Genomic DNA, 13,103 nt, shown 5'->3' on the forward strand with positions numbered 1-13,103 from the left:
ATGAGCTCGTGCAGAAGTGAACAAAGAGACTGTTTATTTAAATTCTTGCAAAATAAAAACTTATGTGTAACATATAAAATCCATTATATCATTCCATATCACTTATTCGTAACAAAGGGCTGCCTTAAAATGTCACCAAAATCAAATAAAAAGAATGTAGAATTTAAAAAAAAAAGGCAGTAACTGTCCAAATTTGCCGTCTATAACTGTAACTTCGGACAGAGATTTAAAAAACACACGTGTCCGAAATCACCCCAATTCATGGGGGTGACATCGGACACTTTATTTAACTGCCTCAAATATACCTACACATACACTTTCTGGTTCTGCGATATTTTATTTGTTACACATATACCCTACCACTTCCATTACAATCAATTTAATTTAACGATATATATGAAAGTTACAATCAAAATAACAACAAAACCGTCCGAAATCACCCCGTTTGATGGTATTTTAACTATCGTTGTATTGGTTCAAATGGCTCTGAGCACTATGGGACTTAACATCTATGGTCATCAGTCCCCTAGAACTTAGAACTACTTAAACCTAACTAACCTAAGGACAGCACACAACACCCAGTCATCACGAGGCAGAGAAAATACCTGACCCCACCGGGAATCGAACCCGGGAACCCGGGCGTGGGAAGCGAGAACGCTACCGCACGACCACGAGCTGCGGACTATCGTTGTATTCACAGGGTCTGTATAGTAGCACTAGTCAGAATGTTGGGATGCTAACACAATTGAAGACTTGAAATAAACAAGGCTCTAAGTGGTATAACAGGGAATTTTGAAGTTTTGTGTTAAATGTGATTGACGTGTGAAGCCCACTAATGTGTAAAAGGCTCAAACTGCCACAAACAAAATGTAATAACAAATGCAACCAATAGATGGGATGCAGTTTAACAGCCACTGCTGTTAAGACATTTAAGGCTCTATGTTCCACACGCTTACTCCTCAGTGTTAGATAAAATGGTGGAGGCAGCAGGTGTTTGTAACAGTTTGAATGGAAAGAAGTGACAAATTAAAGGAGAAGGTACTGTGGCTGCAATAAGGGAAAAGCTGAAAAATGGAGGGGATGAATACACTATTCAAGCAATAAATCCATTCTGTAAAATCTCATCTAGCACAAGAAATAAGTCTCATTACTGATCGTTAATCTGCACATAACTGTACATAATGTTAATTCTTGAATTACCAGATGTATTGTTCCACAAGATGTAAAAGACATGATACAGCCATTTATAATCAGTAACATGAATGCATCTACCTTGTTGGATTTCAAGAAAGCAGCAGATTGTAATACAGCAAATCTAAACATATCAAAAGTACAGTGGCTCTGGTTGGATAAACTTAAGCCTCATGTAGTTAAGACCAGGAGGCTTGGGAAGGTGTCCCTATTTTTCAGAAAAGGTGTACGAGTAAGGGGCATCACGAAAATGCAACCTTTTTGCCGAGTACTGAGCTACGCCACGTAGAGTTTTTCATTGAATTTCCATTTTCAGTAAGTTTTTCATACTATTAAAATAGAATGTTCGTAATTTCCTTTGGAAACTAGATCCATACTACTCTTAACTTTCAAATAAAACATATTAATAGTGCAATTATAGACATTAATTATCCAGTACACTTAAAACTCATTTTCCTCAAATTCACGATTTTGGCACTTAGAGCCTTTTTCATTTCAAGTCTTAAATTGATATCACTTGCTTCTAGGCTAAACTAGTGCTCTGCACATATTTACCTGTCTGTATTGTGTGCATCTGATACAAATGCCGAAAGTTTACTTGTCTGTTCAACACCCATAACTTTGACTTGCTTCTTTTTGCTCTTTATTTGTAGTCTGATGTTTCTGATTCGAACAAACCATTAAAAATAGTGAGAGAGATTAGACTATTAGGACCACATTCAATACATGTTTGAGTAATGCTTATAGGTTGCTAATTTCTCTGGAGAACTGTTATTGAGAATGAAATACTGCTCCCCCAAGCTAACTCAACTCGGACAAGTGACGAGTATTAAGTGGGATATATTTGTTTCCAGAAACAAAAGGTGACACTCCTAATTCTCAGTGATGCTACTAACAGAGATACTTCTAGAATTGACCTCAAGGAGAGGCAATTTGAAGTACTGCCAATGTACACACAGAAAAGTGGGTCTGAGTGGTGAATGAGCTCCTGCTCCTTTGCAATCTTTCATAGCCTGTCCTATCTTCTTCCTGAGAGAGAGGAACCAACAGTTCTGAAAGTGAAGTAAAGTTTTTTCCGTACTGGTAAAAGTGTTTATAATACTTGTTGGACACCACTCCGGCAACTTGTATGTCTACAACATACCCCAGTTACCCAACCGCAAGAGAGGTAACCTGCAGTGTAATGGAGAATATGAACCTCACATCACTCTTAGCCACTGTCCACATCACTGACAGGTGAAGACCAGATTAAATGCAGACTGCAAATTTTCATGGCTCAGTCAGGCTTCAATCCCACAACCTCTCTGTTTACCACTACACTACCAGGCCTGACAAGTGTCTATAGGCCGTACTTGAAATGTTGTCTCCTGAATGTTAAGTACTGGTCAGCCATTCAGCCAGACTGTAATGTTACACTTTTTTTGAAGTGAATTTTCCTTTTCATAAAGAGGTATTTCTATAGGTAGTTTATTCTTGAGGTGGGGTGGGGAGGGAGGGAGGGAGGGAGGGAGGGAGAGAGAGGGGGAGAGAGAGAGAGAGAGAGAGAGAGAGAGAGAGAGAGGGGGGGGGGGGAAGAGGGAAAGGGAGAGGGGAGAGAGGGGGGGGAAGAGAGAGAGAGAGAGAGAGAGAGAGAGAGAGAGAGAGAGGGAGGGAGGGAGAGAGGGAGAGGGGGGAGGGAGAGAGAGAGAGAGAGAGAGAGAGAGAGAGGGAGAGGGGGGAGGGAGAGAGAGAGAGAGAGAGAGAGAGAGAGAGAGGGAGAGGGGGGAGGGAGAGAGAGAGAGAGAGAGAGAGAGAGAGAGAGAGAGAGAGAGAGAGAGAGAGAGAGGGAGAGAGGGAGAGAGGGGGAGAGAGAGAGAGAGAGAGAGAGAGAGAGGGAGAGAGAGAGAGGGAGAGGGAGAGGGGGGGAGAGAGAGAGAGAGAGAGAGAGAGAGAGAGAGAGAGAGAGATCGATCCATGTTGCCAGATGAAGTTTTCAAAGCTGTCAAGACTTCACATGGCTGTATGCTGCTTTTGCAGGGTATCAGTACAGCAATCTTTGTACACTATGTAACTTATATAAACTATTAAAAACAAAAGACTTTGGGCTCTTTTACAGTGTGGAAGCATCACACACACACACACACACACACACACACACACACACACACAGTACTACCACATGAAGTAGCAAAAAGGGTCATTCACATCTGCTCACTAAAATACGCTGTAAAAAGCTTAAATACTGTAATACACTGTCTAAAAAAATCTCGAGCATCTGTGCTCGTTTTGATTTGCAATGGGGCTGCAGTAACAAACCCAATGTACAGAGTAACAAAAATGCAATTATATACAAAATGTGTAGAAAAGAAGGAGACCCTGGAAGACCAATTCGAAGAGGTGTGCAGTGTGCCCGAGGCGCGCCGGAGCTGCTGCGGAGGCTCCGCTCTGCCCGCGGCCGCCGCAGGCGCGGGGGCGGGGGAGGAGCGGGTGGGGCGAGGGAGCCCGCTCAAACCTGCAACCGACCCACAGGGCACATCAGCTACGTCTGGAGTTGACGAGTCCGCAGTGTGACAGACACTCGACAAGGCAGTAACTTTAATATACGTAAATGGCCAAAACACAGGGAAATAAATGAAGTGTGACCAATTAAAAATTATTAATAATCTCCGAAGGCAGATTTATGGATGAAAGCCTCAGCCACTGGAATTAAAAGCAGGTCTAAGACAGGTGGATGGGTTATCACATTTACAGTTTAACTGAATTTTAGGAAAAAATTACACAGATCTTAAATTTGGAGTTCAAACATCACATACATCTACATCGACATCTATGTGATTACTCTGCTATTCACAATAAAGTGCCTGGCAGAGGGTTCAATGAATCACCTTCATGCTCTCTCTACAGTTCCATTCTCTAACGGCACGCTGGAAAAACGAGCACTTAAATTTTTCTGTGCGAGCCCTGATTTCTCTGATTTTATCGTGATGATCATTTCTCCCTATGTAGGTGGGTGCCAACAGAATGTTTTCGCAATCGGAGGAAAAAACTGCTGATTGAAATTCCGTGAGAAGATCCTGTCGCAACGAAAATCGCCTTTGCTTTCAATGATTGCCACTCCAATTCACGTATCATGCCTGTGACACTATCTCCCCTACTTCGCAATAGTACAAAACGAGCTGCCCTTCTTTGTACTTTTTCAATGTCATCCGTCACTCTCACCTGATATGGATCCCACACTGCACAGCAGTACTCCAGAATAGGGCGGGCAAGCGTGGTGTAAGCAGTCTCTTTAGTAGACCTGTTGCACCTTCTAAGTGTTCTCCCAATGAATCACAGTCTTTGGATTGCTCTACCCACAATATTATCTATGTGATCATTCCAATTTAGGTTATTTGTAACTGTAGTCCCTAAGTATTTAGTTGAATTTACAGCCCTCAGATTTGTGTGACTTATTGTGTAATCGAAATTTAGCCGATTTCTTTTAGTACTCATGTGAATAACTTCAAACTTTTCCTTATTCAGGGTCAACTGCCACTTTTCACACCATACAGATATCTTATCTAAATCATTTTGCAAGTCGTTTTGATCATCTGATGACTTTAGAAGACGGTAAATGACAGCATCATCTGCAAACAATTTAAGACAGCTACTCAGATTGTCTCCTATGTCGTTAATATAGTTCAGGAACAACAGAGGGCCTATAACAGTTCGTTGGGGAATGCCGGATATTACTTCTATTTTACTCGATGACTTTCCATCTATTCTTGCCTAGCATTTTTAGAACAGCATAATACAGGGTGAGTATTAAGTCTTTGCCTGCTAACAAAAAAATATTTCTTAGGAGCTATGCAGTTTGTTGAAAATGGTAACTTAACTCATGAAGTTCTTACGAGCACTCTTCTACTCTTCACACAGCACATCAGTGGCAGTGATTTGAACAACGGGTAGTGTTTCAACACAATGGTGCTCCACCACACTGGGGGCTATTAGTTTGCTAGTTTTGGTCGGGTGAAACCTTTCCACACAGACAGCTTAGCACAGACGGTCCAACACCTTGGCCGACGCAGTCATCACACACAACCCATTTTGACTGTTTTTAATGAGTTAAGGTAAGGGTAAAGCTTTCAGTTCACAAGTTTCTGATGTGCAAACTGTTACACCATCTGTCCCAGCTAGCACTCAACCTTATTTCAAGGTGGATATTGAGTTTAGGTTCAGTTGAAAATTCAAGATTGAAAAATCAACCTGTTACACAGTTTACATCAAGCTGTAAAAATTTATCTTGAATTAAAATAATTTTCCCAAGCTCGAAATAACCTGTAATTTCCCTGGAAGGCTGTACAGCAGATGCGCGCACAGCATAGCTTCCACAGACGTCCACAGAAAGCGCCACAAGCGTTTATAAGCCTTGCACTGACTTTGCTAGGTTTACGGCCATTTTACCTTTGTGACGCGCGTTAATGATTGTTGACTGTTGTGGAGTTTGTTTTATACTGGAAAATAGTTCGGTAAGTGTGTGGCGTCTCCTGCCTTGCTGCTACACCGGGCCTGAAGAGGATATGTAATGTATTACAGGTACGTTGGTGCATTTTTCTCTAGTGGTACGCTAATATTACGAATGTTAAATATTATTACGTAACGTAAAGAAATATCATATTCTTTTACATAGAAAAATTGAGCCTGGATGAAAGTGAAATGGATTACCAGCTAAGAATACATATTATAAGTTGTTCAGCAAAAAGAGGTCATTTTAAACTAGCTCTCTACTACGTGGCACCAATAAATTAAAACTTAATGTTATTTTACCTTTTTAAAATCTCGCCTTTTTTTGTTCTTTTACATTTCAGTTCCACTGAACTGATAATTTCTTAAATTCATTTCGATTTCATCTTTTATTTCATTTTGATTCAGGTTTACTCACCAAAAAATAATTGTGCATAGAATAAAACGTCTACATTTTTCTAAACAGTAGTTTCTTTATAATTCAGATTAAATGGCCCTGAAACTGTTAGAAATAGTGATAGGTGGCTTCTTCATGAAGTCATTGCAAAATTACCCAAATGTCATCTTTACTTCAAAAATTTCAAGCAAATATTTATTTCAAATTACTTTTTAACTCTTTGGAATGAAGTCACCAGAAGCAGCTGCTTACTCAGTGACATTTATGCTAGTTAATGATTCTTACTACATCAGTGAGTTTGAAGTTATTTTCCTAATCTGGGGCATAAATTATATTTAGGTTGATCAGTTTCAACTTTTTACATTTTTTATGTTTAGGTATGGCTAACATTTTCTTTTACCTGTTACAGGATCATTATACCGGCAGAAGTCAGCGATATTTGATCCTGCTCTGGTCTGTGTGCTGGGGCCGGAGGGGCTTCAGAATAATTAAATTTTAAAATAAAACAATTTTAAACACTTTGACAATAGAAAAATTTAAACATACATGTCTTGATAATTTTTTTCTCACACCTTTTCCATTCTGATATTTATTTAATTAATTAGGTTCAATAAATTCAGATTAATAATTATGTAGCTCAAAACAAGCTGTAAATACCAGGCTGTATTCCGTGTGTGTAGATACAGCTGGAGCCAAACTTGATAAGTCAAGCTTGAAATATAGCTTGAACTCTGCCAACTTTGATGTTTGTTTCAAGCTTGAATCCAACTAACAGGCCTGAATATTCCAGCTTTGATCAAACTTATATACTTGAACTTTACATCTGGAAACAAGTTTGAAACTGGCTTACTGTGCTATCTGGGGTATGAGATACTGTACAGATGGTGACAGAAGAGAAGTTGTCAAAGACATGGCGGGAAATAGAGTACTCTGTAGAGGTTCTTTTGGGAAAAAAAATGGAGCCATTCTGGAAGTACAGTGGTAAAATAAAAAAAATTACAAGTTAAGCTAACATTTGCAAGAAACTGAATAGTTCCTTAGAAAGAACATTTTATAGGCAGGGAGAGACTGTACTAACACTCTACAATAAACAACTGTAATGTTTCTCTATTGTAACAATCAATTATACTTTATACTCTCATCATCTTTGAGCTCTAAAAGGAATAATCATTATGTAAATCCTGTTTAGGGACTGTTTTAAGCAGTAGACAGTCAATACGATTTGTTTCACTCATATTTCAGACTGAATACTGAAGACTGGATTGAATGATTAGGTTATGTACACATCTTGCTGTGACGGAATATTTCCAATTTATGACAAAGGGTTGGATTTATAACATGCATTGTTGATTGTTGCTTTTAAAATCAAAAATTAATTGTTACAATGAAGAAAGAAGACAGCTGTGTATTATGAAACACAATTTCAAAAATTCCTAAAAGCAATTAAAAGCCATTTACATAAATATAACTTTAAATTCTTTCCACCAATCCGAGAGGTCATTGATTGCTCAAATCAGTTCTTTATGTAAAATAAGAAATGGAACAGGTCTTGGAACTTCAGCTGAAATAAACTAAATGCACTAAAATAAATAGCAATACCAACAGATAAAATAAAAATGGTTGAGAAAACATACTGCAGAATGGATTAGAAATAAGTGCAGTATATGTAAGAATTTCTAATATGGAAAGAGCATACAGTTTAACTAAAGACAAGAGGTGATCCTCTATAACAAAACACTATCTTTTCTTCATCTGTTTCACAATCTTTGGAGTATGTTGGATCAATCATTTTCTGCCGATCATCTTTTTCTCTCTCCTGAGATCATGTGCTTGGGTTTTTATGTAGATTTGTCTCAGAACCTTATATTTTCATCTTCAGTAATTAATTTAGCCATTCAATTGATAAGTGATTTTTCTGAAATCTTTAGTTCTACTACATATTTCTCAGTTTCTTTGAACCAAATGGGTTTTGTTTTGCTGTTACAGAAAAAGTCAATGATTTGTTTGATTAATCTGTTAAGAGTCCATTCTGAGAAGATGCGCATAAAAATTTATCCTCCTTTTTCTGCACCATATCTGAAATTTTTTCAATTTTCTTGTAGTGTGTTTCATTTTTGATTTATACGATCTTGATTTATACTATCTTGGAATTTTGGTACTATAATTTTCCTTAAAATTTTTATTTCATTTATATCAAGTTTCTCCATTTGGCATTTGAAGTTGTTCTTTAGTGTTCCTGTGCATACGCTCCTTCTGGTTTAATAGCCGTCTTGTAATGTGTAACTCTGGGCCTCCATGAAAGGGATTTTTTGCTGTACGTATCTTTTGTTGGTTGGACGGCCAGTTCAAGTTTATTTTTTCTGTATTCCATTGCTTTGCTTTCCTATCATTCAAACTAACCCATTCTCTGAGATATTTAAATTCTTTTACTATTTCAATCGTTTGTTCTCGACTGTTGAGGTGTTTTAGTGGGTTCTTGATGTTTGTCATGATCTTATTTCTTTTTCTTTAAGGTGTGACCTGTTTTAGCTGCTTGTTTCTTTAGTTCAATTACTTGCCCCTTTGCTTCTTCCATCAATTTACTTTAAGGTTCTTGTTTTTACAATCCAGTCTTATACCACTCTTTACATTTGTGTTCCACTTACTACTTTTTTCTCAAGCGCACAATTGATCAACAATGGTGAGAGCCCACCCCCTGTCAAACCTCCGTTTTTGTTTCGTAGGTTTCCGATAGTTCACCCACAAATTTAACTTTCGAAAATGTAATTGTAAAGGTCACTTTTGTGATATTAGTATTGTTCTTATCCAAACCCATTTCTTCTAGGACTGCTAATCTATCTGTATTAGAGTGCAGCTAAAATGGTGCACAATCCATCATCCTGCTGCACATTGCCTATATAACGGACTGAACTTTCAATATTTTGTATAATTATAGACTGAATTTAAAAATTTAGAATCAACTACTCATTAAAGGGTATAATCTTATGTACAAAACACAATAAGACAAGTGTTATACGAGGGTAACTCAATTATTATCCGCAGTTTAGTTATATTTTTTGTTTATTTTGGTAGCACAGTCGTTTTCTGTTGATGATGCTTGCTTTGTATATTTGTTGTTATATCTTTGCAATTTTCAAGCTGCTAGGTTAGTTTTGTTATCACCGCCGTGCTGTTACTCTTGGCTGCTCTGCTGTCTATTTGCACCAAAGAAGAGCAACGTTCAGTGATCTGTTTTTTTGTGCTCGGAAGGCATATCAGGGGCCGAAATTCATCGAACACTTTCGGTACAGTACGGGAACTGTGTTTTGCCTCAACGGAGTGTCTGCGAATGGATTGAAAAATTCCGAAATGGTCGCACAAGTGTTACGCACGATGGAGGAGCCGGACGACCGATTTCCACCACAAATGAAGAAACCATTGAATGTTCACATGAAATGATTCTCTTAGACAGACATTAACTATTGACGAAGTGGCACGTCGTCTGCAAATTAGCCACAGTTCTGCCTATGAAATCATCCACAACAGACTTGGGTTTCGTAAAGTTTGTGCAAGATGGGTTCCAAAACAACTCACACAGTTGCATAAACACATGCACTTGGACATCTGCAAGAAACATTTGGATCACCATGGTAACGAAGGGGACAACTCCTTAGACAGGATCATTACTGTTGATGAAACATGGATCCATCATTAAGAGCCAGAGAGTAAATGGCAGGGTACGGAATGGAAACGTCCAAATTCGCCGTGCAAGAAAAAGTTCAAGACTCAACCGTCCGCTGGAAAACTGATGCTTATGGTTTTTTGGAATGCACAAGGTCCAGTACTGGAACATTATAGGGAAAGGCGCACAACAATAAACAGTGTACGTTACAGTGAGATGCTTACTGCCAGGCTAAAGCCTGCAGTTGGAAGCAAACGCTGAAGGATTACTGTCGAAAGGTTTTGTGTTGTTACACGGCAATACCCGTCAGCATACTGCAGCCCACACTGCTGAAACGCTCCAGAAACTCACATTTGAATTACTGGATCGTCCTCCGTATAGTCCCGATCTTGCCTCTTCTGAGTATCACTTGTTTGGTCCACTCAGGCAATAAGGTGCCATCGATTTGCCTCTGATGAAGCAGTGAAAGAAGCGGTGCATTCCTGGCTTACAGCTCAACCGAGAACCTTCTTTTCTGAGGGCATCAGGAGGTTTGTACAACGATGGACCAAGTGCATTGAAACCCAAGGAGGCTATGTTGAAAAATGATGTTCTTTTAAGTTTCCTATTTGATTACGATAACATTTTATAACTACTTTGCGGATAATAATTGACTAACCCTCATTGTTAGAAACTCTGCGTTTGCCTTGAGACAGTGTGCACAGTGAACTAATACTCTGATTTTATTTGTCTAGTATTTGAGAATGAGACTGCTTAGCGACTTCAAACAAACTTAACACACAATTTCAAACCTTGATGAAACTTCTCATTGGCACTTCACACAAAAAGATGAAAGGGTAAAAGTTCACGTTTACTGCAGTTTTGCTGTTCACACAGTAAAATTTCGGCATCAGACATGATATTTTGATTTGCTACTACTTTACCACTAAATTTATTTGGAACACATTTTCTAGACAGTATCCACATATGCCACCTAATTCAACTGAAACGTTAGATCTTTGTATGATAGATAGTTCAGGAGATACGACATGATAAACATTGAGATGTGTGAAAAACTTACTTTTCGTTAAAATGGAGCAAAAATTGCCCAAATTATTTTCATCCAGTGCTTCATAATGACAACACTTAGCAACTTCCAACTCTAGCTACGATTTGTGTTATAAAGACCGTGCCTGCGATAGGTCAGGCCACAATTTTATCGACACTAGCTATCTGTCGCTCGAGAACTGAACTCACTGCGAATGAGAACAATATGTGGATGTCTCATTACCTGACCCCTGACTGCTGCTGCCTTCTGCTGTTAGTATCTAGAATTATTTTGAAAAAACATTAGCCAACATATCAGGAGCTGTCACAAAGAGCTGATCCAATATGATCACATTTATCTAATTTCATGAGTGTACTCATCAAGTTTCACAGTTTTCTGTGATTCTGCTACAAATACTTCGTGTTTGTTCAGTGAGCAAGAAATTTTGGAAGCTCAACAGGGAGAAATTGCTCAGTATCTCGTCTCGCATCTTTCTCCTTTTCTTTCTTTCTTTTTGCTTTCTGTCCATCATACAGTTTCACTGTTCATGCACTGAAACTTCAGCATCGATCAACACATTTTAATTTCTTACTTCTTTACCACTAACTCTATGCACAGCAAATTTTGCAGACTCTATGCGTCTGCAAAAATCATTTCGATGTACAACACAGTTCGGCAGATATAACATTTTATACGAGGGAATTCAATTCTGCTGGGCTTACTGGTACCACCCTAAAATACTATATTTCAGTGGTAAGGCTGATAGTTTTTACTGATGTAAGAGATTCACACTGAACTCAAAGCAAAGTAGATGACTGGTATGTCAAAGAAAGAACATTAAAAAAATACTGGCGGGTGCGGAAAGAAAAAGAGGGCTGGAAAATTACAACTGATGAAGATGTCTACAAAAACATACATAAAAAATCCTGCATAATGGAAAAGCAAGAATGACATTTTTTATCACTACTGAATGAAATAGGAGAAGTTAACAAAACATTCTTGGAGACAATATCAATAGAAGCTTGCACCACAGAAACAATAAAATAACTGAAAAGAAATAACCCAAAGAGTAGTTGGTGCGTATTAAAGCAAACGCCACGGCAGGCACCGTGCTGACCTATGTCTCCAGAGATGTAGTGAAAGCATCCAGTGTAGGGTGTGACACTCACTGTTCACAAAGTCTGAATTACTTCCATGATTTAGTAGTCTTCAAGAAATTAAGTAATAACGGAAACTTTCAAGACATGAAGATTTCATCTATTTCAGCAAATGGGTAACGCTGGCCCAATAAACCCTAAGAACGTATTTTTCATAAGGTTTATGATGCTATGCAGGTGTATCATGTACATCAATTTCAGAATTGTTATGTGATTTTGGATAGAGACTGAGACTGCAAAGTGATTACCTACTACCGCAGGGAACAGAACGCAGTTTTGGCAGCATGCAGACAGTACTGATGCCTGCTTGAGCTCTCCACGGTTTCAATACACAATTAAGAAAAACTATGATACACATGTACTTGTGGTTTGCAGCATGTAAAACAACTCAAAAAGTTTTGTGTAGATTTTTTTTCCCTAAACAACTTCTTTTGTTTAATTTCTGATGTTAAGTAATGACCACGAATGAGTACACCTGAAGAGAGAGAGTCCAATGCGCAGCACGGTATGTGAAAACAAAATCACCCATTGCTGCCCAAAGAAAATTCTGATTTGACTGTCAAATGGAGCCACCAGGCATTAAGCTGATTAAGGATTGGTAAAAGAAGTTCCTAGCCACTGGAAGTGTAAACCGACTGTCTGGCCCTAACAGAAAACACACATCTGGTGAAATAGTATAGGTGGTGAGAGACCTGCCAAAGAAGCCTATCAAAATCAGTTCACTTAGCATCATGAGAGTTAAACAGTAGAAGTAGAACTTTTCATTAAAGAAAAATTAAACCTCGCGCCACAAAACAAAGTAGGTCCACGTTGTTATCGTCGTCGCCGACGATTGCTTGTTTACAAAACACTTGTAAATGTGGACGGCACTCTTGGTGCTTCGACATCTTCTGCGAAGGGGAAAAAGAACGAAGTAAGGGGAGTAGGTAAAACTGCTCAATTTGTTCTTATAAATGGACCTACTTTGTTTTGTGGCGCGAGGTTTAATTTTTCTTTAATGAAAAGTTCTACTTCTTCCGGTTTAGGCAATGGGAGTTTATCTTTGACTTGTCGTAGACGTGTTAACATAAATTCTGATTGCAATATTCACTTGTGGGTGAAGGCAAGTGGTTCATCCTCTTTGGAAGATTGTCGCATTGTGGGTGACTGTACTCTGTATAACCATTGAAGCAGTTCTCAAAAAAGGCC

At 38.6% G+C, this 13,103-nt stretch overlaps 1 protein-coding gene across 1 annotated transcript in view; it reads right to left on the reverse strand.

Moving 5' to 3' along the window:
• Nucleotides 1–3,513: 3,513 nt before the first annotated feature.
• Nucleotides 3,514–13,103, reverse strand: part of LOC126426657 (activated Cdc42 kinase-like) — a 386,532-nt gene continuing 376,942 nt past the window's right edge. Inside the window, exon 21 of the mRNA XM_050088543.1 lies at nt 3,514–3,682. Coding sequence (XP_049944500.1) covers nt 3,514–3,682 — 169 coding nt within the window. The remainder of the gene's footprint in view (nt 3,683–13,103) is intronic.

This window comes from Schistocerca serialis, chromosome 11, assembly GCF_023864345.2.
Source record: "Schistocerca serialis cubense isolate TAMUIC-IGC-003099 chromosome 11, iqSchSeri2.2, whole genome shotgun sequence".
NCBI classification, from domain to species: domain Eukaryota; kingdom Metazoa; phylum Arthropoda; class Insecta; order Orthoptera; family Acrididae; genus Schistocerca; species Schistocerca serialis.